We start from the raw sequence: 26,422 nt of genomic DNA, 5'->3' as shown, positions 1-26,422 counted from the left end.
CTTTCGACACGAGTGTGGTCTACCTGTGGAAATTAAAGACCTGCGAGCCCCCTTGAGGAAACGTTAAGGAAATTCCTCTGTGCCGTCCTCAGTAGCATATTGAGAACAGCGCTACTGCGACGACACCATTGAAGAATTTCGTCAACGTTCATGAAAGATGGCCGAGGTTGTATAGTGGTGCAGCAGCAGTGGTGCGTTTTCGGGTTTTATGATTTTTCGAATTCGCGAGGGAAAAATCGGGTGCTATGATCTCTGATATATCACCGGGGAATTTTCGGGTGAAACGAAAGGCATATGAAACAAACCACTGCTGTGACACTGGAACGAGAAACACGAATCTTTATTTCCGCTCGGAACTGAGATAGTGAATGACCTCGGTATTGAAACACTTTCCCGAGCTCCACAAAGGCTCGTCTTTGACCCCTGCAGGAGGGAATTATAGGTTGTCACAAATAGCTCTCTTTACTGATATTATTATTCTCTTTTCCGACGGTTTGCCGAGAACGACAAGTTGAAGGACTGCAAGGATTTCGGGTAGGGTTGCCACTTTTCAGAGTGAAAAATACCGGCTGGGGGAGAGGAGGTGGAATAGATGGAAAGGAGGAAAGGCTCGTGGGAAAGGGAAAGTGGGTGAGGGACGTTCTAGCTGGCTCGACACAACCAATAACAGCTTTGCACAACCACTGCTCTTGTCCCATCCGAACACAAGATGTAATGAATAACAATGAATAATCATAATAATGAATAACTAAGAAAACGACTGGTGACTGTGGAGTTGGGTCTGTGCTCCAGATTTATTCAAGCTGTAGTGGAATGTTGAAGGGAAAACCCCGTAAAAGTTCCTATGAAAGGTCTTGAGCCACAAATACCGGCAAAAGGCTGCCGGTATTACCTTCCAACCGGCAACAGGCAGACCGCGCAAATAACCGACCGTGCCGGTATAATACCGGCCTGGTGGCAACCCTAATTTCGGGTCGATTTCGGGTTTTACTCGAATTCTTGAAAACATGTTCGGGGGAGGGGGGGGGAACTATCTGGTGAAAAATCGGGTTTAACCCGAGAACGAAGAATCCTAAGCATATACAACGACGGTGAGGATGGCTCTACGGACCTTCATAATGCGTGTGTCCTTATAGTTGTCCCGAAGATTTCGTGAGGTTCTACGGAAGCTTTGTATGGTGGGGAGAGGATTGCAACCCTTGTTTTCCTTGTTCTACAAAGGAACGATTTTTTTTTTTTTGTAGGGGGGAGGGATTTGTAGGATGTTGTGTGACGGCAGTGTTGTACGTAGCGCCGTTACTAGTAGCGCCGCTACCGTATCCGTTACTTTTTTCGGTAGCGGAGTAGAGATCGCGCTACTTTTTTAAACTGGTAACGAAAGAAGTACTTCCGCTACCAATTTGCGGTAGCGCAATCTTTGAGCGCTACCGCTACTTTCCGAGCTGGGGTTCGCGACAACACGACTTCGACCTATCATCAAACCTCCACTCTGCCTGCCTTCGATCAAGCTGCCCGATATCACAACTCATTCTGGGTAGAGCGGGCAAAGAGCCGAAAGGAGGGCACAGAGGCCGTTATCTTACAAAGAGGATGTGTCCTCCACGTGTTCCCTATTTGGGATGAACCTTCTTGAAGATTTGGTGCATTGTCGGAGTGTTCTGCAAACTGACGTCACTCCATTCTGGGGTGACGTCAGCTATGAGTCATTCTAGCTATGAGTCATGACATTCCACATGACATTGCACCACGTACGCTTAGGTGCTTGACAGTTGCCATTTCTTGTCTGCTGCAATGGAGGAACCATGGCCTGCTACAGTACAAAACAGTAGCGTGGTGTTCAGATGTCTACTATGCGCTTCGGTGGGAAAGCTTTATCTGTGCGTCAAGGAAGTCAACGTCCAATTTGAAAAAAGCACACCATGGTATGTTTACTAACTTCTCGTTCCGGGCAATCCGAGTTCTTTTTGTGACAAGGCTGCTGAGCCTTTTATCGGTAGACTTGCTTTGTGCTTTATTTGCTTTAGAGGAAGAGAAAAAGATATGCAGGATACCGAGTAGGCTTTAGTAAATCTGTAAAAAAAAAAAAAAATGGTTTTCAAAATTTTAGCCTTCAGGCAACCTACGTGTAACCTCCATTGGACGTCGATTTATTATTTTGAGATATTGTTTTATTTTATTATTTATTATTTTAAGACGTTTGAAGTACGTTATCAACGATACTGTTTGTTTCTTTCCTAAAAAGTAGCGCATGAAGTATCGCGTTACATTTTACGGGTAACGGTAGCGGTACTCCGCTACTTTTAGGTACGTGTAACGATATCGGGATTTCGTTACTTTTTGCTCAGGTAGCGCGTATCGGTATCGCGCTACCTTTTTCGGGTAGCGGGGACAACACTGTGTGACGGTGATAAATCGAGCTGGTTCATCACGTTGTGTGTGTGCTAGTTTTTCGAATATCGATGCGAATAGGTAACTGTGTAAACGCTCGTCGCGTCACTGGTTCTTGAATGTTGGAAACAGAGGAACACTGTTATTGGTACATCTAGAGGATGCCCTCTAGATGTACCAATAACAGTGTTCCTCTGTTTCCAACATTCCAACTAAATTCCCATTCCGTTCCGGCAGAACTCCGGAATCATTCCAATTCCGGAATTTTAATTCCGCAGCTCTGACCAATAACGTCCCGACGGATTCGTACGTCCTATGGACATCCGAGGGATATCCCTGGGACGTATGAATCCGTTAGGACATTATTCGTACACCCAGAGGACATTCGGTGTTGTCGTGGACTTGACTACTCCTCCCTGGCCTCTTCGGGGCAACGTATTTTTGACGCTCCCTCCGCCCATTGCCCGTGTGGACACACTTTTTGTCATCTGTCAACTGCGCACCCGACCGAGATGCTTCGTCACCTCTCAAGAGTAGATTCTGTGTTTGCTCTCTGACATAAATCGGTGAACCCATTCATGATTACCTGGCAGATTGTAGATAACCTTCGAGCACTTCACACTTGAGCTGTAATCGTCTCACGTCTGAGTGCACGGCACCTCGAGTACCTCCACGGCAGAGTGTCGTCTGCTTTAATCAGAGTTCGAGGTAACCCGTTACTGTAACTAATTTCCTTTTTTTGTGGTAACTTGTAACTTCACTCGGTACTTTTGCGCCGTGGTTACTTTCAGTGGAACACGTTCCTGTTTTAGGTAACTTTGCCAAAGTAACTTAAGTTAAGTTCCATGGAACTTAACTTAAGTTTATCTTTATCTTTAAGTTTATCTACTTAAGTCCTTATCTGGCCTGATTTGTTGAAAACGGGAGGCGTAACGCCTTTTTTGTGCCACTTATGCGGTTCATAATTGTCACAGAAAAGGCGTACGCCCCCCCCCCCCCGTTTTCAACAAATCAGAGCAGATAAGAATATCATTTCAGATTATGGTTGGCTAGGAGCGTGCTGTGCGGTGAAGTTCATTTTGAAGCGTGTGCAGAAAAACGGGTATCTTGCTGTCGCGAGAGTCTTCCTTCGATGCAGACGCAGCTTGTGACAAACTTTTGCCAGTGGCGCGCAGACAAGGAATGTCGTGATAAACAAGCGGTGGTAAACAAGCACAGAGATTTCTTTCGCCTTTTAAGCCGGGCTAAAAATAAAAAATAAAAATCCGGATATTTTTTAAAAGGATCCTGGGCTTTGTTGAATGAAACCGGGATATTTTTGGAGAATATAGACAAGTCTAGAAATGTGACACAGAGTAAAATCAGTTTTGCTACGAAAGATGAAAGTCACTGAAAAGGTTAGCCAGCTGTGGGACTCGAACCCACATCTTCTGGATTACCGATCCAGGGCTCTACCAATGTATTTGTCCTTTCTATGTTGTTCTCAGTTCTCTCTTGAGTTTTGCTCTTTTTTTCTTGATTTCGGTCGACTTCTCATAGTTTCAGTTTATAAAAGTGCCTGTCCCAGTAATATTGAATGAGTCTCCATTGTTTTCCGAAAGGTGAGGTCACAATAACGCATGGGTGAATGGTGCCTGGATTAGCTGTCGTATGCTTCAGTTACAATGCCTCCAGGAAGTAGAAGAAAACCTCTCCCTGAATGGGCACAAGCAGAAGAAAATAGAAAAAAAAAGTTAAATATGAAAAGTTAAGTTAAAGTTACTGTTGCGCGTACCTGGGTTTTCATAAACCGCCAACACTACAACAAAATAAAGCCTGAATTTTCCGTGTGACGTCGAATCAAGATTGTCTTTCACGTCGCATCAAGATAAAATCTGTATCTAAAAAATCCGGATTCAATTGTGTGGATAAAATGAATAAAAAATCCAACGGATAAAAAATCCATGTGGCTAAAATCCAACACACCCTGCTTCTAAGTGGATTGGGAGTACCTAAATGTGAAGCAGCTAGATATCTCCAATCTAACGGCTGCGGCAGGGACGGGCAGTGATAAAAATACTTTGTATTATAATACTATTACTGTAATACTTTGGAGTACAGTCAAACTCCTTTATAACGAACTTCAGGAAACCGCGGAAAATCTTCGTTGTAAAGGTAACTTCGTTAAAACGGATGTTTCAAAAGAAAAATGCCTTAATCTTGTTTATTGGTAGAATTTCATTGTTCTGATCAAAACGCACATCAGACATTCTACCTAGAATACACATGGAACCTTATCTCTGTTTTGACCTTTTTACCCCCCCCCCTCGTTATTTCGGTACATTCGTTATAAAGGAATTCGTTATAAATGTCCGAAGTATACATTAAATCCTACGGACGCCTGACCAGACCGCGAAAAACGTTCGTTATAACTGTCTTTTCGTTATAAAGGCGTTCGTTGTAAAGGAGTTTGACTGTATTTGTATTATGTATGTATGTATTATTATTGTGTGTGTCCGTGTGCGTGCGTGTGTGTGTGAGAGAGAGAGAGAGGATGAGAGAGGATCCTGAATACACTTCGCGTGCTCCAACACTGCTTATACGTGAATTTGAAATACGGCACAGATCCAGCTGCTCCGACGACGCCAAGTCCTGGCTGTGAAAACGACAACGAAAAGATGGTGATATTCCGGGGGTAATGGTAACATGTCCCAACCACACGAACATCTGTTTCCAGACTTCCAAACGCACAGAAACTCGTCTTTGAAACAGTTGATTCATGCGGTCATATTTGCGTATGTATATGGATGACGTTATATGTTTGCACTTACTTGACTATGGGCGTTTCGGATCGTTTTCCCTTGTGTTTGTTCGGTAACGTGTATTACCCGATATTTATTTGTGTCCTTCGTCATCCATATAGTCGCACAATTACACTCTTAGAAATGAACTTCACCACATAGCACGCTCCTAGCCAACCATAATCCCGAATGACAACGTTCTCGCCCCCTATTTGTTGAAAACGGGGGGAGGAGTCTATTTTGTGCCGTGCATAATGGGCACAAAATAGGCTCCTCCTCCCGTTTTCAACAAATCAGGGGCGAGAACGTTGTCATTCGGGATTATGGTTGGCTAGGAGCGTGCTATGTGGTGAAGTTCATTTTTAAGAGTGTAGGGTACAATTCAAGCGCACGTACGGTTTCACTAAATTTCGTTGAAGCATCTTCCTGCATAACGCTGACATCATTTATACGCAGGGCTCTTTGTTTTCGGGTTTTATGAGTTTTCAAAATTCGGGAGGAAAAAAAATCGGGTGGTATTTACGAACGAGAATTCGGGGAGAAATCGGGCGCTACGATCTCTGTTTGGTATATGTCAACGGGGAATTTTCGGGTGAAATGAACGGCATATACAGTGAACCCTCGTTAATATGACTCCCGATAATCTGACATACGCGCTTTACGACCATACTCCTGGGGAATAATGCAGTGAAACCTCTACAAATTTCCCCGTTAATATGACAATTCCGCACTATGACCAAAATTTTCGGGAACGATCAATGGTCCTAATAACGAGGGTTCACTGTATATGAAACACGTCACTGCTGTGATACTGGGACGAGAAACAGGAATCTTTATATTTCCGCTCGGAAATGGTGCCGTGAATGAGCGCGGTATTCAAACACTCTACACGAGCTCCAACTGTGTGGAATCAAGGAGCTCCGAGAGCGTATCCGTGTATTCACACGAGCGACATCCTCACAGAATATTCTAGTAGAAGAAAAAGCGTAAGCGCTGCTCACAGAGCCCAAGTTCTGTCCCGTGTTATGTTGAGCATTCACACGGTGCGGAACATCGGGAGTGGCGTACTGCGCATGTAGCAGACGACACTTCGCAGACGACACCGTCAGCGTGTTTTCCTGCCGTCTGCTACGGAATATCTCGTGCTCACGTGACAGTCAGAAAGCTATCTTCCGCTTCTCGAAGGAATGTCGCGTGAATACACAGTATAGAACGTGTTGTAATAGAGGCACGTCATCTTTACATCGCCCAGTGAGACATGAATGAGAAAATCATACAACGCCCTGCTACAGTTATCGCTTATCGGTACTTGAGAGTGTGGAAACAAACACATCACTTAGCCGTAGGTGCTCCTGAACTTTGTTTTCTCATTGTTCCGTTCTGTTCTTTGCTCTCGAAATCTTACACCTGTGCACCCAACCGGATTCTGCACATCCGTTTTATTATCACGAATGCCCCCGGGTTCTCCGCGATTCCGTGAATCCCTCGTTTGGCACGGAATTTCACGGCATCCTTTACTTTTCGGGGTGTGCGGATATTGTAACCTCTCGAATTCGAATCATCATATTCATCATTCATCAGAATCATCATATTCATCGCTCGAAGTATTTCGTTCGCGTATGGAGTTACCCAATATTCGGATTTCGGAATATCCGACTATTCGCGGAGTATGAACGACATCTCCCGAAAGCGGGCTTCACCGTACACTTCCTCGTATGAAGGTGAAGCCTGCTTTACGAAACTGCCCGTGCTGCAGGAATGCACAGACAGATTATGGTTTAGCTCAAGATAACCATAGCCCAAGTTTATTGTGCATATTTCGCCCGAGGAAGGGGTGGCGTTCCTCTCGTGCGCAGTTTAGCGGTGGCAGTGGGAGATTTTGATTTGATGTCTGGTAGTTTGCCTTTTAAGACTCTTACATATAGTTAGGGCCTGACTTTTTAGGGTTAAACCCGTATCCGCCCGATATTTACCCCCCGAACGAAATCTGTAAAATTCGGGTTTAACCCGAATCTACCCGAAAACATCCGGGTCGCGTGGCACACTCATAAGCGTGCATTAAAGTAAAGTTTGATAACATTGCTAAACATTAGTTCCATGTTAAGAGAAACTTTTATATTAAAAAAAAATCACCCGAATGCACCCGCATTCCTGACGACAGAATATGCCGTAACGGGATTTAACCCGAATACACCCGCATTTTCAAATGAAAAATATCACCCGATATTTACCCCCCGAATTTGGCCAAAAATAAAACCCGAAAAAGTCAGGCCCTACATATTGTGCCTACAGCCGAGAAACAAAAAGGGTGTCCCGTAACTTCCACAGGGCATGTATTGCAAGCGCCTTCCTATAATCTTCCTATAAAGTTCCTGTAAACTTTGTAAGATATTTCAGCAGATATAAAATGATTGCAGGCGAGATAAGGTATTCTGTGTCAGAGGAGAATTCACAAGACATCATGTACTCGTATATATAATGCTGAGCTACAACAGTGCTTCGAATCTGTTGTAACCCACACACACCTCTGAAAAAATCCTGGCGGCGGCCAATAATGACTGGGTGATGATGATAGTGACTATCACCATTTTCGACCTGATTTTTGTTGTTCACAGCTTATTCGCGACTTGGCGTTGCAGGAGTTTCTATAGGAGCAGCTGTATCTGCTTCGCATTTCGAATTCACGCATACCGTGTTTGGAGCACGCGATAGTTCATGCAGATGCGTCTGGAGGAACCCCCCTCATTGGATTGGTCTTTGAGCTTCAAGGGAACCTCACAGAATTCAGCCGCAAATCTGCACTTCAAAGCATCGCCGTAAGAAAAGCAATGCGCATTGCTTTCCAGTGAACGTCAGTGTCAGCAAAAAATGTGCTACACGTGCTCTTCTATTTTCGATGAGCGTATATCCCAAGGCGGTGATATTTCTGTCGCGAGGCTCTTCCTTCGATGCAGCTTTGAGAGAAAATTAGCCACTGGCTCATGCGGTGATAAACGAGCACAGAAGGCGATACTAGTTGATTTCCCTCCTAAGAGGTTGGGACAAAATGTGAATTTTGTCCCAACCTACCCTACCAGCCAACCAACCCTAAGAGGTTGGAACAAAATTCACATTTTGTCCCAACCTCTTAGGAGGGAAATCAACTAATATCGCCTTATCTGTGCTTGTTTATCACCGCACGAGTCAGTGGCTAATTTTCTCTCAAAGCTGCGTCAAAGGAAGAGTCTCGCGACAGAAATATATTTGTTTGTTTGTTTGTGTGCATGCGCGGCAAATATGCGAAATTGACTACGTCAACGGTGTTTGAGAAGCCGTATACAGAGCATTGAACGCACGCGTTTATCGCAAAATACATGGTGCATTTGCGTTAAGAGGCCATACCAGTCGGGGAGCAACTCCGATTCACGATTTTCCCGATTCTAGATGGCGCCACGCTCGTCCTTGTCACGCCTGCTCCCGTGGCATAGTGGTTAGGATGATTGCTTTCCACGCCGAGACTGGCAGGTGACACGAGTTCGAATCATGTCACCGGTTGTGCTGTCTCAGATTTTCCCTGGGTTTTTCCAAGACTTTCCAGACGAAGGCCCCTGAAGTCGGCCCAGGACGCATAGTAACCCCACTGTTCCTCATACTCCTTCCTGCTGCGCTAACACGGAATTAAAAAAAAAAAAAACTACATGCTTTGATTTTGGCGCCGGGAGCCATACGCCGAGCGGTTCTGTTGATATGGCTGCCAAGTTGCTCACCAGGTGTCAGAGCGGGCGCTCCGGGCGGCACATGGGCTGTCATCACGGCTGTCATGCTGTCGCCGTCGTAGCATGGGAACGCTAAACGGATTTTGTGGCTCCAAGTTTTGGGTACGTTTTTCACTTTACTTACCCTCCCCCCCCTTTTTTTTTTCTCTCGCGGTTATTTACTATCACTAATACTTTTTCGCTTTCTCTGCTGTCAAGAATATCTCCCACTTTCCTTTTGTGCGCTCATATACTGATAGATTTCATAAAATTTTCCCAATCGCGCAGTGCATATTAAAAGAAGGCTATCCCATCGAATATTCGAAATTTCGAACATGAATCGAATAGTTTACTCTATTTGAACGGCACTCGCAACGAATTTTGTCTGTTCGGTATTTTCGAATACTTTCTTTTTAACATTCGGTGTTAGCGCCGCGAGGCAACTGTGGCTATACGAGCTGCGTGCAGACGTGGACAGCAGGAAGGAGTGGGGGAGAGGGGGTTAGTATTTTCGAATACTGCGAGGACAAAACCAGAGACAGGGAAGAAAGCCACAACACACGCAAAATTTCTCAAAATTTGTGTCTTTCTTTCCGTCTCGGGTTTCGCCTTCTTCGCAGCTACGCACCTTTCAATTCCTGTCAGTTTTCGAATAGTTCTGGAATCACCGCGGCACGACTCCGTTGGCGCGCTTCGGCCCGATCGACATCGCGATCATCATCATGGTGCGTCTTCGTAGTTTCGATACGAAAGTGGGCGCGTGAGTACGCGTTACGGAAGTCCTGTTCCTGTGTTGCATTGGCGCAGTGTGGTTCATATGGAGGATAAGGGGATGCTTGACGTGCCACCGACGAAAAGGAGAAGTGCCATATGGAAGTACTTTGACCGCTCCAAAACCGCCGGAACATCTAAAACGTGAGGCAAACACTATGCACGCTGACGGGCTCAAACAGTACAGATCGACTTTCAGCGTTTATGAGAAGGATAAGGAAGTGTGCTAAGACACAGATCAGTGAACGATAGCTGACACGATGCAGCCCAAAGCACTCAAAGATCAACTCCCCGCGCGAATTGTTGCTGCAATGGCTTTGCAGCCGTGAGAGAGAACTGATGTTCTGAGGCTGGAACAACATAGAAGGGACAGTCACATACAACGCCTCAGGTTGCCTAAGAAATCAACGATGAAAGATGAAAGTCACTGAAAAGGTTAGCCAGCTGTAGGGCTCGAACCTATATCTTCTGAGTTACCGGTCCAGGACTCTACCAATTGAGCTAAGCTAACACGCCTTCTCAGCGACTTCCAGGGTGCGTCATCTGAAGGGACAAACCAGTCATTCTCTCTCACTCATCTTCCTTTCACGCCTACATTTTTGCACACTCATACACACATTCATACGACAAGACCGGTAATTCAGAAGATGTAGGTTCGAGTCCTACAGCTGGCTAACCTTTTCGGTGACTTTCATCTTTCATCGTTGATTTCTTAGGCAACTTGAGGCCCTGTATGTGATTGTCCCTTCTATGTTGTTCCAGCCTCAGAACATCAGTTCTCTCATGTTCAACATTTGCCGCTTGCGTCGCTCCATGTCTTATGAGTGTGCGTATGAGTGTGCAAAAATGTAAGAGTGAAAGGAGGATGAGTGAGAGAGAATGACTGGTTTGTCCCTTCAGATGACGCACCCTGGAAGTCGCTGAGAAGGCGTGTTAGCTTAGCTCAGTTTGTAGAGCCCTGGACCGGTAATTCAGAAGATGTAGGTTCGAGTCCCACAGCTGGCTAACCTTTTCAGTGACTTTCATCTTTGCAGCCGTCCTCCCAACGCAATTCTCAGCCATATCTCCGGTATCCCTGCGCGAGCCACATCGGCATCAAGTGAGCGCCCCACCTTGTCTGTGTCTGGAAATGTGTTCATTTACGGAGAACATTTACAACAACGTGTACAGCAACTTCCTTTTCGGCATGACAACTGTGTTCATGATGCGTTCCTATCTTTCTCCACAATAAGCGCCGTTATATGCTACATATATGTGACTGCGTATCTCCACTACATATTATTGTAGGCCCTAATGTACAATGTACACTACAGCTCCCCATAAATATATGCGCAGCTCCTACAACTATATTCATCAACAGAGAACGATATTCATACCAGTATAGTTTGTAAGCTAATGTAGGTTTGAATTTAAAGAATGTGCATTGCTGCAGAATGCGTTAGATTTTCCGACTCCCACTGCCAACATAATGGACGTAATGCATTGGTGTAAGAACATAATTAATTGGTGGGTACGGGAGTGGAAGAGTACCCTTTTGCGTTTCACTGCGACCAGCCACGGCTAAAATATGTAAACCGAAACCAATGAATTCCTGCAACAAATGACCCGCGTCAGTCGCAGATTTTCCTCTAAAAGGTGTCGACTGAAGGTCCCAAAAGGTTGTAGTACCCAGTTTAGTGCTGACAGCGCCCATCACAGCATCTGCAGTGTCGTTTCAACGAAATGTGCCACGGGCAGTTATCGTACAGAATTTGTGTTACACAGTGTGTGTCGTACCCTGTGTCGTACAGAGTTTCTCAAGCAACGCAACAAGCTGACGCACATCTTGCTCAGGAGGTAGGGCAACTATGAACCTTGCTCGTGCAGGAATACTTGGCTATTGTATTGCAAGAAGCCTAGGAAATGGTCTCACGTCACTATGGTTTCCCACCATGCTTGCAAGGCTCGCAACGCAAATTTAAAGCTTCTCACAAAGCGAGAAATGTTTGCAGAACGCGGCACTGCAAAGCTGAGTGTCAAAACCTTCAGACAGAATTAGGCGTTTTTTTATATTTTTCTTTTACATTTTTACCTATTTCCACCGAATTGTTGGCTGATGTCAGAGCATGTGATATATCAGCACCTGTTGCATGGTTAGTTAATGTTTGGGTATTATCTGTGCATTCTTGAACTTTGGCGTACTCTGGGAGAGTGTTTGCATGGCTGGCAGATAGGCGATATGTTACTAGAAATAATCTAGAGTGGACAGGTATTACATCATTGATGGGGCAGTTTTTATCCGTATCTGACAGCAATACGTGACGTTTCTCTGAAGTATACACTTCTGCATGTGGAGACATCCTAGTGTGGACATTGACACATTTTTGTTACATACTGCGATAGTTTTTTTTTTTTAGTTTACATGATTTTTAATTAAAAAAATTAGCGGAGCAAAATGTATGACATTTTAGCAGGTGGGTCATACGGCCAGGCGAACACCCCGTAGGACAGCGTATGAAACTACTGGACGACTAATTAACTAAAGTTAGTTGATTAATTTATTAATTAGTCTTTTTGGGGGAGGGGGGAAATGCAAGATAGAGGAATTGGAGGCAGTCCTTATTAAATGCCCCATGAAGCAAACATACTTTGATATATAAATTCTCAAATTTATTGATGGCACTCTGTCTGCAAACAGATTGTCACCTACTCCAGTCAGCTGCGGAGCATGTGGCCATCCCGCATCTTTCTGCGCTTGAGTGGTGCATAGTTCTAGTTTCGGTTAATTTGCATAGCAAAATTTGGCAATTTATATTTCCAATTCAATTCATTTATTCCAATTCAAGTTCTGGTTTTAAATACATGTACTTACATTGTGTTAGATGTGAGGAGGGTGCGGAAAAAGCTGTGCAGGACAGTTTGACGTTGAACATTTTGAAGTACGTTTGCTTCTCGGGGTGCTTAGTAAGGACGATGGATTTGAATAATGAGTGGCTCCGATTCTGCTATCTCACATTTTGCAGAATGCATCTAATTAATAAGTTAATTAATTTTAGTTTAGTTTAGTCGTGCAGTAGTTGCGGTGTCCTGCAGGGTGCTCGCCTGGCCGTATAACCCACCTGTTAAAACGACGTCTATTTTGATCTGCTGGTTTTTAAATAAAAATTCGGTAACAAATAAAAAAAAACACCCTGTATATGGCGTCCACTGCACCAGTTTTTTTTGTCAGGGCTGTCTAGAACGCATCTTGCGAGACTTGTTTGCAAAAAATCAATTGCTTCCTCTCAAGACATGCAAGAAGGTCTAAAAATTTCTCTGGCATAAATTGTGTGCAGTGAAAGTAATATATTGCACAATATGCTTAACACGCTTGCAGGTTATGGTATAATATGCCTAAAATGCTAAAAAAATACAACACCATAAAATAATAAAAGCTCCTTTTATTATTATTATTATTAGCTGCTGATCGGTCCAGTAGAACAGCAGCGTCTGTTCGAAATACTGAAGCTTTAGCTCTGTGGTCCACATGGTGGTAAAAAAATTAAGTATGGTGGTTAAGTATGCAATTTTGGGTCAACATGTCGCTGTCACAGCGTGCTGCTGCAAACAAACATTGCATTGCGCAGGACTATGAGAAAGCCTGGAACACAACAGACCCAGACCTCAGCCCCTGCTTCCAGGACACTGTGCTGGTATGGATCCCATGTGGGATGTTATGGCTTTTCTCACCATTGGAGACCTACTGGCTGCTCAAGAGCACCAAGAGGCTGATACCCTGGACGGCACTCAACATCACCAAGCTGGTGAGTAACATGTAGGATTTTCCCGTTCCTTTTTTTTTTTTTTTCTCTCTCTCTCTTGGGGGGTGGAGCCTCGTATGGAGGAAGTAATGTCCATATGTACTGCCTTTTTTTTTATTTATTTATTTTTGAAATGGGGGGGGGGGGGCTTTCAGGTACCTTAGGGGGGGATGCTGGGAAGATACCTTGCCCACCTGCTTACATGTCGGCTAGTACAAGGCTAAGGAAGCAGAAAGTGGATGGGTAGAAATCCAGTGAAACTGGTAGAGATGTAGGAAGGGAGTTGCCTCAGGACAGGAGCCGCTGATATCTTGAACAGAGACTGTTCTTCTTCTGGGTGCCCAGAAGAAGAACAGTCTCTGTTCGAAATATCGGCGGCTTCTGTCCTGAGGCAACTCCCTTCCTAAGGAAGCAGAAAGGCCTTCTGTTCTCTTGTTGTAAAAGGAACAGAAATATTCTGTTCTGTTTACAAGCGGTATGGCCCACCTCGCAATTTAAACTTATCCTTTATTTCTCTATGAGGTAATCATATTATCTAGGGCAGTTATTTTATCTAATCATTGTCGTCTACGCCCCTGTTGAACCTGAGAATGACACGCAAAATTATTCCGCCGTAGAAATTATACAGCAGCGCCACACGTTGCCGATTGCTTCTGTGCCAATGGGCATCACTTGTTATCATTATTCGAGAGATAATGAAGATTCATAGAGATAAACCTAACTGGCAATTATTTAGGTATAGTGCAGTAGGAGAGTGCAGTAGGAGGGGTTGTGTGAACCTCTCTTCATAGCTGCAGTGCTTAATGTGGCTGATCTTCTTTTTCTTCCAGGTTATAACCATGCTCCTGTTTTCAATATCGTTAGCTGAATTTATTTATGCCGGGCACGAAGCCCTCTCCAACGGTGTCGCCCTGCCGTCCGTCTACTTTTATACTCCACCTTTGAAGACCGCAACGTTTGTGAGTACGGCCTTTCCTTGTGTTAAGATGCAGGATGAGATAAGATTTACTTTTACGGTAATGGTTTAAAGGAGCACTTAGGTGATCTCATAATTTTTTTTAGTTTCTCGGTGCACCGTGTTCTGCAACAAATAAAACGGGTTCGTGGGAAAGCACGGTGAGCGCAGGTGTCCTACGGGGCGAGCTCGGGGGGCTCTGTTCCGCACACTCCGCTAAAGGCGCCACTCATCAGCACGCGAGATCTGCATCGCGATTGGACGATGGAAATTTGAATTCTGAACGCGCAGAAGCGTACGTACGAGCACCGTAGCAGTCGACAGCGATAGCTCCTATGAAAAGGCTAGAATGATGACGATAATCAACCTCGGAATGAAACACCTTCCGTGGAATATCCACCACTTGTACAGAAATGCTAAGGTAAGCTGAAGTACAAAGTATCGTCGAAGATGAGGAAACAGTAACAAAGATGATGAGTAGCGTCACTGCTAGCTTCCAAGTGGGGTGCTGGGAAGGGGTGCCATGGCATGGTCGTTACAATCTGTCGTGGCGAAAAGAACGCATCTCAGAGCGAGAGGACGTCGCAACGCACGCTACTCACTTCACGTGACCTGTGACGTACGCTGACATAGCTCAAGCACGTACGAGCGGCGCGTGTACACAGACGAAAAAAGAAAGAAAGAGCTCGGAGCATTCTACCCGTCACACAAGGATCGTGTCAGCTGTCCGCGGCTGCCTTCTTCGACCATTCTTTTTCGATTGCACAGCTATGATGCATCACGGACCAAAAATATTTTGCAGAATTTCGAGCGACGTCAAATGTGGCCTCATTGTTCTTTTAAGGGCTGAGGTGCAAGTTGAAGAGTAGGCTAATTAGTCTTATCGAATGAATGAATCAATTACCGTAATTTCATGCGGATTAGCCGCACCGCAGATAATCCTCAGGACCGGTTTTTGCGAACGTTTTGAAACTTTTCGGGCAGATAAGCTGCACTCGCAATACGAGGCGACTGATTTGTGCGACAAAGGAGACCGTAGAGAAGGCCATAAACCCTGTGGTCCATATATCTGGGGTCAGCATGGTGTACAACAAAGGACGTTAGTTCTAGTGTTCTACCGTGATTGGATTGTGCTGTTGCGTGTTTTTGTGTGTCCCTTTTGGTTAAAACCTGGGTATGACGAGAGTACCAGGGCAAAATATTTATCAGATAAGCCGCACCGGTGGATAAGCCGCGGAGCGGCCGTGAGGAAAAAAAATCGCGCAAAAGCTGCGGCTAACACGCGTGAAATTACGGTAATTAGGCAGAACAAAAAGAATAACATTGACTACGATACACAACACAAGATATTAAGTTGGTTTTACTTGCGTAGCGCACACATTCTGTAATGTAGCAACGTTACTGCATCACACACAAAAAATAAATTATTTGTAATCACTGGAAAAGTTGCCACAAGGTTGTATACAAACTGAGTATGTACCGTAATTTCACACGTATAAGCCACACCGCAGATAAGCCGTGGGATGCGTTTTTAGGAACGTTAGTCAAAAATAGTCATCAGATAAGCCACACCGCCGGTAGATAAGGCGCTGAGCGCCTGTGAGGAAGAAAAAAAAGCGCATACGCCGCGGCTAAAATGCGTGAAGTTACGGTGAAAGCCAATACGATGAATTTACGATTAACAGTTTCGTTGCAGTGTAGCCCGATAGGTCCAATCTTCAATGGTATCTGTTGTTTAAATGCAGATGCTGGCAGCGTCCTTATTGCTAGCTGGTATGAAGCGAGGCAGGCAATCCTCGGGGATCCTCTTCCTGTTCTGGTTTGTCCTCCTCCTCTGCGGAGCTGTGACGTATAGGTCGTATCTCAAGTGGTGCTTTTCGGGAGAGAAGGAGTGGACTGGGAATGTGAGTGACTTTGTGAAGCAACACTAAAAGAGCCTTTAAAGGGACTATGAAATTTCCCGAACCCCCATACTGTTTTTCGATGGAAACTGTTCTTCCCGCAGAGAAACTAATATGCCACAAATTTTTCCGGACGAAATCGCTCCACTCTGCGAGGAGCGCGCGCTGGAAATGTCTCTTCCGCGTTCCTCCTCTCCCGCGCATATTTCCCTGCCGATGGTGTAACCGTGGTGTAACCGTACGGACCGCTCTTCGGTTCCCCGTTACGTCACCGGCGTTGCACAATGGCAAGTAATGCCGCGAGCTCATGCTGTGGCTGCCGCCACTGCCGAAATCTGCCGATCGCGCGAAAGCTGCTGTCCAATTTCCACTCCCGATGAACGCATACACGGGATCCTACGGCGCATGCTCCTGGCGGGATTCCTCGGCTCGGCAAAACGTCACGATGACGTGTTGCTGAGCCGGCCGTGGTCGCGTCAAGTTACCCGTTGTGTCTCCGCTCGGCAGCTCGTCGCGGCGAGAAATCCGCTCGCGCGACGAAAGTAAAATTTCGGTTCTAGACTCAGAAAAATGTCTTCTTTCGAACGAAACGAAGAAAAAAATCGTTTCATAGTCCCTTTAAGCTCGAGACTCTTAGCACACGATACCAACAGGAAACACAAAAGCGTTACCACCGACCTGTTTCACTGACAGTATCGGAAAATGAACAGTCGCTGTCTGTTTTTCTTGCCTCAAGTTTTATTTTTGGTTTAATTCTTTCGATACAAATATATGGACGACGAGAATTTTTTCCGCTACCCCGTCGTATTCGTATCATCGAGATTTTACCGCGTTTTATCGTGGCGGTTTTTCGACGCGAGTTTACACGCACGGGACAGTGTCCAACATTGTCGTATGAGTACTCAGAACCGAGGACCCCACGGTTTCCCACGGTAGTTTTCCCATAGAAACAATGCATATTTTTACGGTAAAATAATATCACGGGCTTTACTGTACCACAAGAGAAAAATGTGCATTCTGTTATATCGAGGTTCAACGTTGGTTTTGCTTCGGGGGTAACACAATATTCATTCACTATTAACTCTTGACACATACGGTATTGGCTAATATTGTCCTCTATGTTTCAGGCACGACCGGGGCAAGGGTTCTTCTTTGGCGCGTACATGGCGTACTACCCGCTCGTGCTCGTGCAGCTCGTGCTCAACTGCTTTTCCGACGCCAAGCCCATGTACAGACAACATGCAGCTCCTCCTGGAGGGGTCGGTACTTTCAGTAGTCCAGTACTAATAGTGGTCGGCCAACGAAGATGTCGTCTAACATTTTTTTGGTGCACTTACAGCAGCCTCTCTTCTTAAGGTGCTTGCATTTCGTTGCAGAAGGAGAGCCCGGAATCTGGAGCATCATTCTTGTCCAAGCTTCTGTTCTCATGGATCTATCCCCTCATCATAAAAGGCTACAAGAAACCCCTGGAGAACACGGACCTGTGGGCCCTCGGTCGCGGTGATTGTACTGAAAATGTCGTTCCTCGCTTCGACAAATTCTGGCACAGGGAAGTTGCGAGAGTGCCAGCTGATAACGAAAGGTACAGTTCTACTGAAGTTGGATCTTTGTGTAATTTGGGGATGTGCAGCTATTTAATTTTGAATAGGGATGTGCCCAACCGAACGTGCTAATCCTCGAATCCTCGAATCCTGGGCAAGGATTCGAGAATCCAAATCCCATTGCCCCAAAATGGTGGATCAAATCTTTCGAATACACCAATCAGGTTTGTTTGTTTCTTTTTCAAAACTGGCGCCTCCGGAGCCCGTCGAAAGCCTCATTGGTCGGCGTGTGTTTTCATGTTTGATCGTTTACATTGTTCTCATGTGGTGAAGTTCAACGTTCATCATCATTCATTTATCTTCTGTTGTTGTTGTTGTTGTTGTTGTTGTTGTTGTTCTGAACCGAAAGAGTTCGAGCAGGAACTCTTACGTTCAAATTCTTAAAAGTAACATGGTTCTGCTTTCGATCCGTGGTTCGTTGCGTGAAGACAATTCAGGCTCGAGAATTATGTATATTTCCTGTAGCCGGTGAACGGCACGTTAAATAAATTTCGCTCGTGTACGGTATATTTTGCCATTAAAAAAACGAATTATTGTTGAATTTGTTTTTTCATTAAACAAATATATCATATTTTGCTTCTAAGCACTTTTCAGTATAAGTGTTTTCTCTCTTCTTTTTTTTCCACATATTGTCTGTTGTGGGTAGCATTGCATCCTAAGTTCTGAGGATTCTAAGGTTTGCCTTTGAGGAGCTCAGCGGAAGAGAGAAGTATATCTGTCCTAAATATTAGTGGCTTCTAGGCCAAGGTTTCTGCTTCGATCAGGTAACAATGACTAGCACGTTTGGCAGGAAGTGGAAGGTAGCGCAAGAAATAAATCGCTTACGATCGACAGGCGCTTAGATGTGGGGAAGAAGGTTGTTCCCATTTGCCCGGGATGCACTTTTTTTTCCCAGAAACCGAGACATACGTGTTTTCATAACACGATTTGTTCGCAGGGGTGAAACGAATGCATGCTACAGCAACCACAAAGACGAGCAAGTAAAATTTTCTTCCCCTCCATCTTCCAAGAAGAAGAATGCTCAGAAGCCCGGCATAATCCGACCCCTGATCATGGCCTTCGGTCCGACCTTTCTCCTCGGGGGCGTTCTCAAACTTGGGCACGACGTTCTTCAATTTGTGTCGCCGCAGCTTCTCAGGTGAGCCTTACTGCTCCCAGGTTTAATGCTGCGTGTGTATGTGCTTTATTGAGATAAGGAAAGAGCACTGGCAACAACGAGTTTAAAACAGTAAAAGTCCCAGTGTTTCGGACGATACTTCACGATTTTGAGTGTTTCACACATGTTTCTCAGTTGCCGATGCTCTTGTTTCATGTTTTAATGAAGCACGCCTCGACAAGACCTGTGGGCTGTGCCGGGCTTCTGATTGGCTGTGTGTGTGTGCGTGCTCCTATCTGGGCCGACAAAATATGTTTACGAGAGTCTGGCCCAGCCGGGTCATGCTCCTAATTCCTATTAGTTCGTGTCATCATGTGCTTACATCATTCCTGCGTATAAGTTTGCATAAACAAGCAAAGGACACTGCAGTATGGGTTTGATTCTGAAGCTGCCGCCGAAGCAGTAGTTGTAGTATCGCTTCAGCGGCTGTTCGTTTGCAGATGCAGACATCGGTGTCCGTCGAAATTGTCCGCTTAGCAGTGATGGCCAGTAGTTAACTACATGTAGTTAAACTACCTGACTGTAGTTAAAAAGTACTTGCAGAAAAGGTAGTGTGCAACTACTAGTTAAACTACTATTTTGAGTAGTTAACTACAGTAGTGAGGTTACTGCAGGCACAAACTACTTCTGATTTTGCCGCAAGCTTTAATTGTCTAGTGAAGCCTCAATTGCTGTGAAAGAATCCTGCCGCAAGCTTTGTATTTGACGATCGTAGCAGTGGCTTGAGCCAAAGTTTATCATTGCTCTTGATTCATATTTAGGTGTTCCAAGAACACTACGAGGGATTGGTGTTGATGGACAACGTGATAAGTGGTGTACACTGTGTATAACGTGATAATCCACGTTTTGCAGAGCCATGATTGCATTTGTGGGCTCCAATGACCCGGCATGGAAGGGCATCCTGATTGCATTGCTCATGTTCGCCTCCGCCACTGCACAGTCGCTCGCGCTGTCTGCATACTTCTGCAAAATGTACATTCTTGGCATGCACATCCGCACGTGCCTTATCTCAGCTATCTACAGGAAGGTGGGTTTTCGTTTTACTGAACAGTACTATGACAGAGTTGTACTTGGCACTCCTAAATTTCATAGCTATAGATTATAGATAGGGAGAGACGTTTTCGGGTTAAGCCCAATTCCGCCCGGTTATTCCCCCCGAACTGACCTCCGACCAATTTGGGTTAAACCCGACTTCTCCCCGAATTCCAGTCACTATAAAATCCTCAAGTGATGTTTCCACTGAAGACGAACATAGTTTGCCACGTGTAACACATGTAAGAATGGGTCGCTTACGCTCCCAGCAATACACCCATGTGTGTCAACACTGTCTATGCCTTCGGGGATTACCGCTGGAAGGTCACGATCCCGCAAAAAACAAAAAATAGGGATTAGGAAAGGACTCAATAGGCCAGAGGAGAAACAAAAACACCCGGTAACGCCCGAAGGCACGATTATCGTCCGATATCTCCCCGAATTACAGGTTTAAAAATAGAGCCCGATTTTAACCCCCCCCCCCCCCGAATCTGAGAAAGGCATAATTAAAATAAGGCATTAAAAATAGAGCCCGATTTTTACCCCCCCCCCCCCGAATCTGAGAAAGGCATAATTAAAATAAGGCATTAAAAATAGAGCCCGATTTTTACCCCCCGCTTAAATTAAAAAAAATAAAAAAGAATACAAAAAAATTAAAAAAAATTAAAATAAGGCATTAAAAATAGAGCCCGATTTTTACCCCCCCCCCCCGAATCTGAGAAAGGCATAATTAAAATAAGGCATTAAAAATAGAGCCCGATTTTTACCCCCGCTTAAATTAAAAAAAATAAAAAAGAATACAAAAAAATTTAAAAAAATTAAAATAAGGCATTAAAAATAGAGCCCGATTTTTACCCCCCGCTTAAATTAAAAAAAATAAAAAAGAATACAAAAAAATTTAAAAAAATTAAAATAAGGCATTAAAAATAGAGCCCGATTTTTACCCCCCCCCCCCCCCCCCGAATCTGAGAAAGGCATAATTAAAATAAGGCATTAAAAATAGAGCCCGATTTTTACCCCCCGCTTAAATTAAAAAAAATAAAAAAGAATACAAAAAAATTTAAAAAAATTAAAATAAGGCATTAAAAATAGAGCCCGATTTTTACCCCCCGCTTAAATTAAAAAAAATAAAAAAGAATACAAAAAAATTTAAAAAAATTAAAATAAGGCATTAAAAATAGAGCCCGATTTTTAACCCCCCCCCCCCCCCCCCCCCCGCCTCCCGAATCTGAGAAAGGCATTTAACCCGAAAAAGTCACTCCCAAAGTATAGAGTACATAACAGATCATGAAGTATCTCTGGAATGGAATGTAGGAATTCACCTAACATTAGAGGATCACTGGAGTTTCCCTAGATAACACGTAACATTTCTTACGCTCTATAAAAATGCCATAGCGTGGTAGATGTCTAGATTACTGTAGAAGTGGTTTTTTTTGCGCGGAATTATTTTTCGCGTTTTTCGCGCATACCTCCAAGATCGCGAATTTAAGTTCCCGCGAATAAGTCTGGCCATATGAGGGCGAAAATCGTTCGGCGTTCGACGCTATACCGCGACTACCTGACCTTTCCACTCCATGTAGCGTAGGCAGTTTAAGCAAGCGCAGAAGATTGTTTTATCCCATCAGGCAAGATGAAAAGAAATGAAAATTCATCAAGCTTTTGTTACTCCTATAAACCCTTTGCACTATACATGCAATATACCACTATACCACGAAGCCAGAACATGCCTTTCCCCGCATTCTCAAAACCAGCTTGAATGATAGTACCACATCTTAACCGAACTGATCAGTGCCCCGAGTGATAATTAATAAGAACTGCTAAAATAAACTGGCTAACTTGCACACGGCCAGTACTATGGCCTCCTACAGGGTCCCTGAAGGCCATTTGACAGGGACTTTCCTCCCATCTCTGTGAGGAGAAGAAAGGAATATAACTAGAATGCCGCAATCCACGTGAACAACGGATGTCTTAGTACGCGCCGAAATATGCCGGAGTATGACGGCGGCACGATATGCAAGGGCAAAGTACTCCCGGAAACCTGTGCCGCGAATTTAAGTTCTCGCGAATCAATCCTCAAAGCAGCTCTGCTCGAAAACGCGAAAATATTTTCCACGCGGAAAAAACCACTTCTACAGTATTTCATAAGTCCGCTCACTCATTTGCGCGTTTGATCTTCCTTCTACCGTTTTTTAATCTGTCGTGGATTGCCGACGCTTCGAAGCTAGCGAGAGAAATTTGGCTAGAGTGGACGCAAGGAGAGATGCATGTTTCAAGATTGTGAAACGACAGTAAGTTTTATATTGTGACAATACGGAGAATGCTACAAAACTATGGGCATGATTTTAGAGCACCCTGTACATCACTACGGTAGCATCGTGCGATCTGCAGGAAACCAAATGAGTGGTAAAAATGTGGTGGAATTGCACGCAGCGTACCATTTGCTGAGACGATTTTGATTCACGCGAAATTGGGTTAGCCGCTATTTACTGCTCTTGCGTAAAAATTGGATTGCATAAAAACACCATAAACATTGGACAGGTCTCTGCATTTCTTGTGGGACACCAAACATTCTTTCTTAACCTCACTCTGTCAACTGTCAAATGTCACACTTTTAATGTCGCATTCCTTCAGTCACTCGTCTTGTCGAATGACGCCAAGAAAGAGTCGACGACCGGGGAGATTGTGAACCTCATGTCGAACGACGCCCAACGTTTCATGGAGCTGATGCCGTTTCTGAGCATGCTTTGGTCTGCACCTTTGCAAATTGGGCTGTCCCTCTATTTCCTCTGGGACATCCTGGGCCCTTCCGTGCTGGCGGGTGTAGGCATCATGGTGCTCATGGTACCCATCAATGGGGTTCTGGCTGCTCTCTCCAAAAAGTTGCAGGTATGTCATCGGTTTTGTGTACACTGAAGACATTGCAGTGTTAGAAGTGCAACGGTGCAGGTGAGCTGGTACATTGTAAAAACGACGATAAAACCAGAGACACGGAACAGAAAAAAGAAGACAACATGACACGTTCTCTGAGAATGTGTCGTGTTGTCTTCTTTTTTCTGTTCCGTGTCTCTGGTTTTAGTGTGTTTTTTTTATTTTTATTGCAGTGTTAGTCGCAGTTTTTTTAAATTTCATGTTAGCGCCACGAAGCAACTTGTTAGTCGCAGTGCTGTGATTGCTGCGCTTCACTGCGCCAAGGGAGCAAGCCCTACTGCGTCCTGCTACGTTTTCACGAAACATCAGGAATCTGCGCCAAGCCTGCACGAAACCTGCACCGTTAGTGGTCAGCGCAACTCGTCGCAGGACAGTGGCAGCGCCATCCCATTCGTACAGTTTCGCTTCTGTTTTGCATGCACTAAGCCGGTACCCTGCTGTTAGGAAACCCTTTCCTGACACGTGATGTTCGTTGGGTGAAACTGATTACGAGTTTGTCACCTGCCTGTTGCAGCCAGGCAATAGTGAAGCGATAGAGCGCGGGAAGGATTAGGAACTCGACAGGATGGAAGGATGGAAGACTCAGGTCCGATCGCCATCACATCCTTCTTTCCGTTTGCAATGTTTCTGGGCTGTGTGTTGCCGTAACCTTTTTTTTTTTTTTTTGCCAAAGTTTCTTGCATGTTTTCTTTTGTTTTGGATTGCTAATAAAGAAAGCAAGAACTTGTCGCAGGTGTCACATGCCGTCACTAACCGCGGTAACGCGAAAGATTGTGAGAACACGCCCAACAGATGATCGACTGGTTGGCGTTGTGGAACGAGAAACCGGAAATAAATGTTGTTCAGCCTCCGTGATTGTCACGATCGTCTGCCATCTCACCCCAAAAATAGGGCAACAGACCGAAGCTACCTGGCGAAAAGAACTCGTTATAAGTTATCGTGTGAAAAATGTAACTAAGGTAATAACCAAGTTCTTCATCCTTAAATGTAACTCGCAGTTACGGAGTTACTTAAAAAAAATAACGAGTTACTTCCAAGTTACTTCGGACACAAAAAAGCGCTACGCAGGTGCAGCGTGCGTGAGCAGTTGAGTTTGACCTCGAGTTGCCTGCGGAGTTGTGCAACACGCTTAGATCGTTTTCGTTTATATGTCCAACAGTTCGAACGCTTTGCATCTTACTTGCTCTGGGCGCACAATGGTTCAGCTTCATCTCAATGGCAGCGGTTCTTACTTCCTGAATAGAATATACTATCACTGATTGAATATCACGCTTTATGGCATAAAACGCCGCAAAAGAACCGGAGTGAAAGCGAGAAAATATGTTGACGTGTGTGAAAAGCGAATTAAAAGTAACTTGGAACTTAGTTTAAGTTACCTGAAAAGGTACAAAAGTTACCACAATTACCAAAGTACCAAGTTAAGTTATAAGTTACAGAAAAAAGGAACTTAGTTACAGTAATGAGTTACTTGTAACGAGTTACCTCAACTCTGGCGTTTTAAGGAGGGGAACGATGTTGGGAAAATCTCTGGTATGATGGCTGACCAAAGCACGATATTTTTTTTTTTTTTTTCAGACGAAGCAAATGAAAGAAAAGGACAACCGCTTGAAGCTGATGAATGAAATATTGAGCGGTATGAAAGTGCTGAAACTGTACGCCTGGGAGGAATCTTTCCAAAAACGGGTCGAAGGGATTCGAGACAGGGAAATCCGAAGCCTTCGACGTATGGGATACTTGTCAGCTGTGCAATCATTTATGTGGTCATGCGCACCCTTCCTTGTGAGTACAAAGCAGTCCATTTCCTCAGAGTGCATCTCACTTCTTCTCTCCCCCTTGCTCTGTCGCCCTTGTACCCACCACGTAGGTCCGTCCGTGGCGTTATGGGTCTATGTGACAGTGCTGCCACCGTGTGAGCATCAGACTAATACAGCTACCACATTTAAACATGTTTAATTCATCGATTCGAAACAAATTGATTCAGCAAGTACATAGCCCTCACTTTTTAGAGCGACTTCCTTTAGTTCGAACAAATCTTTAGCCCCCTTGGAGAAAATTAACAGGATTGCACCGTAGCACCAAAAGTGCACAAACAGCAAGTTCTTTAAGGTAGCACAGGAGTAGCACAATGCGAAGTAATTCACACCACACAGTCATAATTATGGCGGAAATTGAATTTAAAGTACGCCGCCAAAAGTGACCGTGCGCAACGGCGGTGAAGAGCAGTACCAGCATGTGATCTGCCTGGAACCTCGCGCTGACGCTATAATGAGAATGCTCGCTGATTGGTCCAGAGAAATGTTGTCTGCTACTCCGCTGTCGTCTGCTACTCGGCTGTTCGGGGTTCTGAAAAAGCCTTTCTCCTGGCTCGGTCATGATTCGGCCGCTCCTTCTATCCCCAATTCTCCGTAAGAACTGGCAAAACTGGTTTACGGCGGCAAAAGGACAATGCGCTGACCCACACTGACTGGCAAACCAGAACGAGTTCTCCTTATACCGTCATCGGTGACGTGGCATCATACCTCCTCATCCTCGTTATGCCCGGAGTGGCGAGTTAAGGGTGAACGCGCGGAGCCACGTTTATGTGAGTTCTTTCCTGGGAAACAAATTGCACACATCAAAACCTTTCGAGCCGTTCGGTAAAATGACGCACACACTTTCCTCAGACGTCTTAATCTGAACATTTTTTGGATGGCCCTCTGTACTCCTTTAAGAGAGGTGTAACTCTAAAGAGCCGCGCAATTTCTCAACAGGTATCGCTGATGACATTTGGGACTTACGTCCTGGTGGACGAACATCACGTGTTGGATGCCCAAAAGGCCTTCGTGGCACTGACCCTATTCGACATCATGCGCTTCCCCTTGTCCATGTTGCCAATGCTCATCGGCATGTTGATCCAAGTGAGCTTTGTCTTGTTTCATATCAGATAAGTCTTTAAACCCTGGAACTTTTGTGTTGTTAATAATCCTTTTTCTCTCTTGATGGTTCTTCAAAGCTTTTACTACTCAGGTTACATATACGTATTAGAGGTAGTCACGCTGTCCTTATTTTTCTAGGCGAGTGTTTCTGTGAAACGCTTGAACAAGTTCCTGAACCATGAGGAGCTAGAGCAGTATGTTGCACACGACAAAGACAGTGGTGAGTGGCTGCTATCCTACTACTCCTTTTAACGTTGCAGAATATGTGAAAGGACAGGACCAGTGATGTTAGCTCATTGGGAAAGTAACTTGAACTGCGATTAATTCCCACTTCTTGTGAAGGTAGCCACCGGTCCTTAGTGGCTGAGTTGGTAACGTGTTCGCCTACTGATACCAAGGTTCAAACCTGTCCGAGGATGCCAGCAACTTTGTGTCAGAGTACAAGTTGCCCTGAGACACCATTTTCTGATAGGGGTCTGATA

General features: G+C 44.8%; 1 protein-coding gene across 3 annotated transcripts in view; it reads left to right on the top strand.

Moving 5' to 3' along the window:
• Window positions 1-8,946: 8,946 nt before the first annotated feature.
• Window positions 8,947-26,422, top strand: part of LOC135401700 (multidrug resistance-associated protein 1-like) — a 34,649-nt gene continuing 17,173 nt past the window's right edge. For 2 of the 3 annotated variants that reach the window (XM_064634233.1, XM_064634232.1), the window contains exons 1-12: window positions 8,947-9,025; window positions 13,279-13,455; window positions 14,283-14,411; window positions 16,153-16,311; window positions 17,436-17,567; window positions 17,685-17,890; window positions 18,847-19,047; window positions 19,918-20,092; window positions 22,729-22,983; window positions 24,601-24,804; window positions 25,776-25,922; window positions 26,079-26,160. In XM_064634233.1, the coding sequence (XP_064490303.1) occupies window positions 8,987-9,025; window positions 13,279-13,455; window positions 14,283-14,411; window positions 16,153-16,311; window positions 17,436-17,567; window positions 17,685-17,890; window positions 18,847-19,047; window positions 19,918-20,092; window positions 22,729-22,983; window positions 24,601-24,804; window positions 25,776-25,922; window positions 26,079-26,160 (1,906 nt within the window). In that variant the 5' untranslated portion in view covers window positions 8,947-8,986. Of the gene's footprint in view, window positions 9,026-9,655; window positions 9,818-13,278; window positions 13,456-14,282; window positions 14,412-16,152; window positions 16,312-17,435; window positions 17,568-17,684; window positions 17,891-18,846; window positions 19,048-19,917; window positions 20,093-22,728; window positions 22,984-24,600; window positions 24,805-25,775; window positions 25,923-26,078; window positions 26,161-26,422 lie in introns of those variants that run through there. The other variant, XM_064634234.1, reaches the window with a different exon arrangement.

The sequence above is a fragment of the Ornithodoros turicata genome, chromosome 7 (genome assembly GCF_037126465.1).
Source record: "Ornithodoros turicata isolate Travis chromosome 7, ASM3712646v1, whole genome shotgun sequence".
Taxonomy (NCBI): domain Eukaryota; kingdom Metazoa; phylum Arthropoda; class Arachnida; order Ixodida; family Argasidae; genus Ornithodoros; species Ornithodoros turicata.
This window is presented reverse-complemented; position numbering and strand designations above follow the sequence as displayed.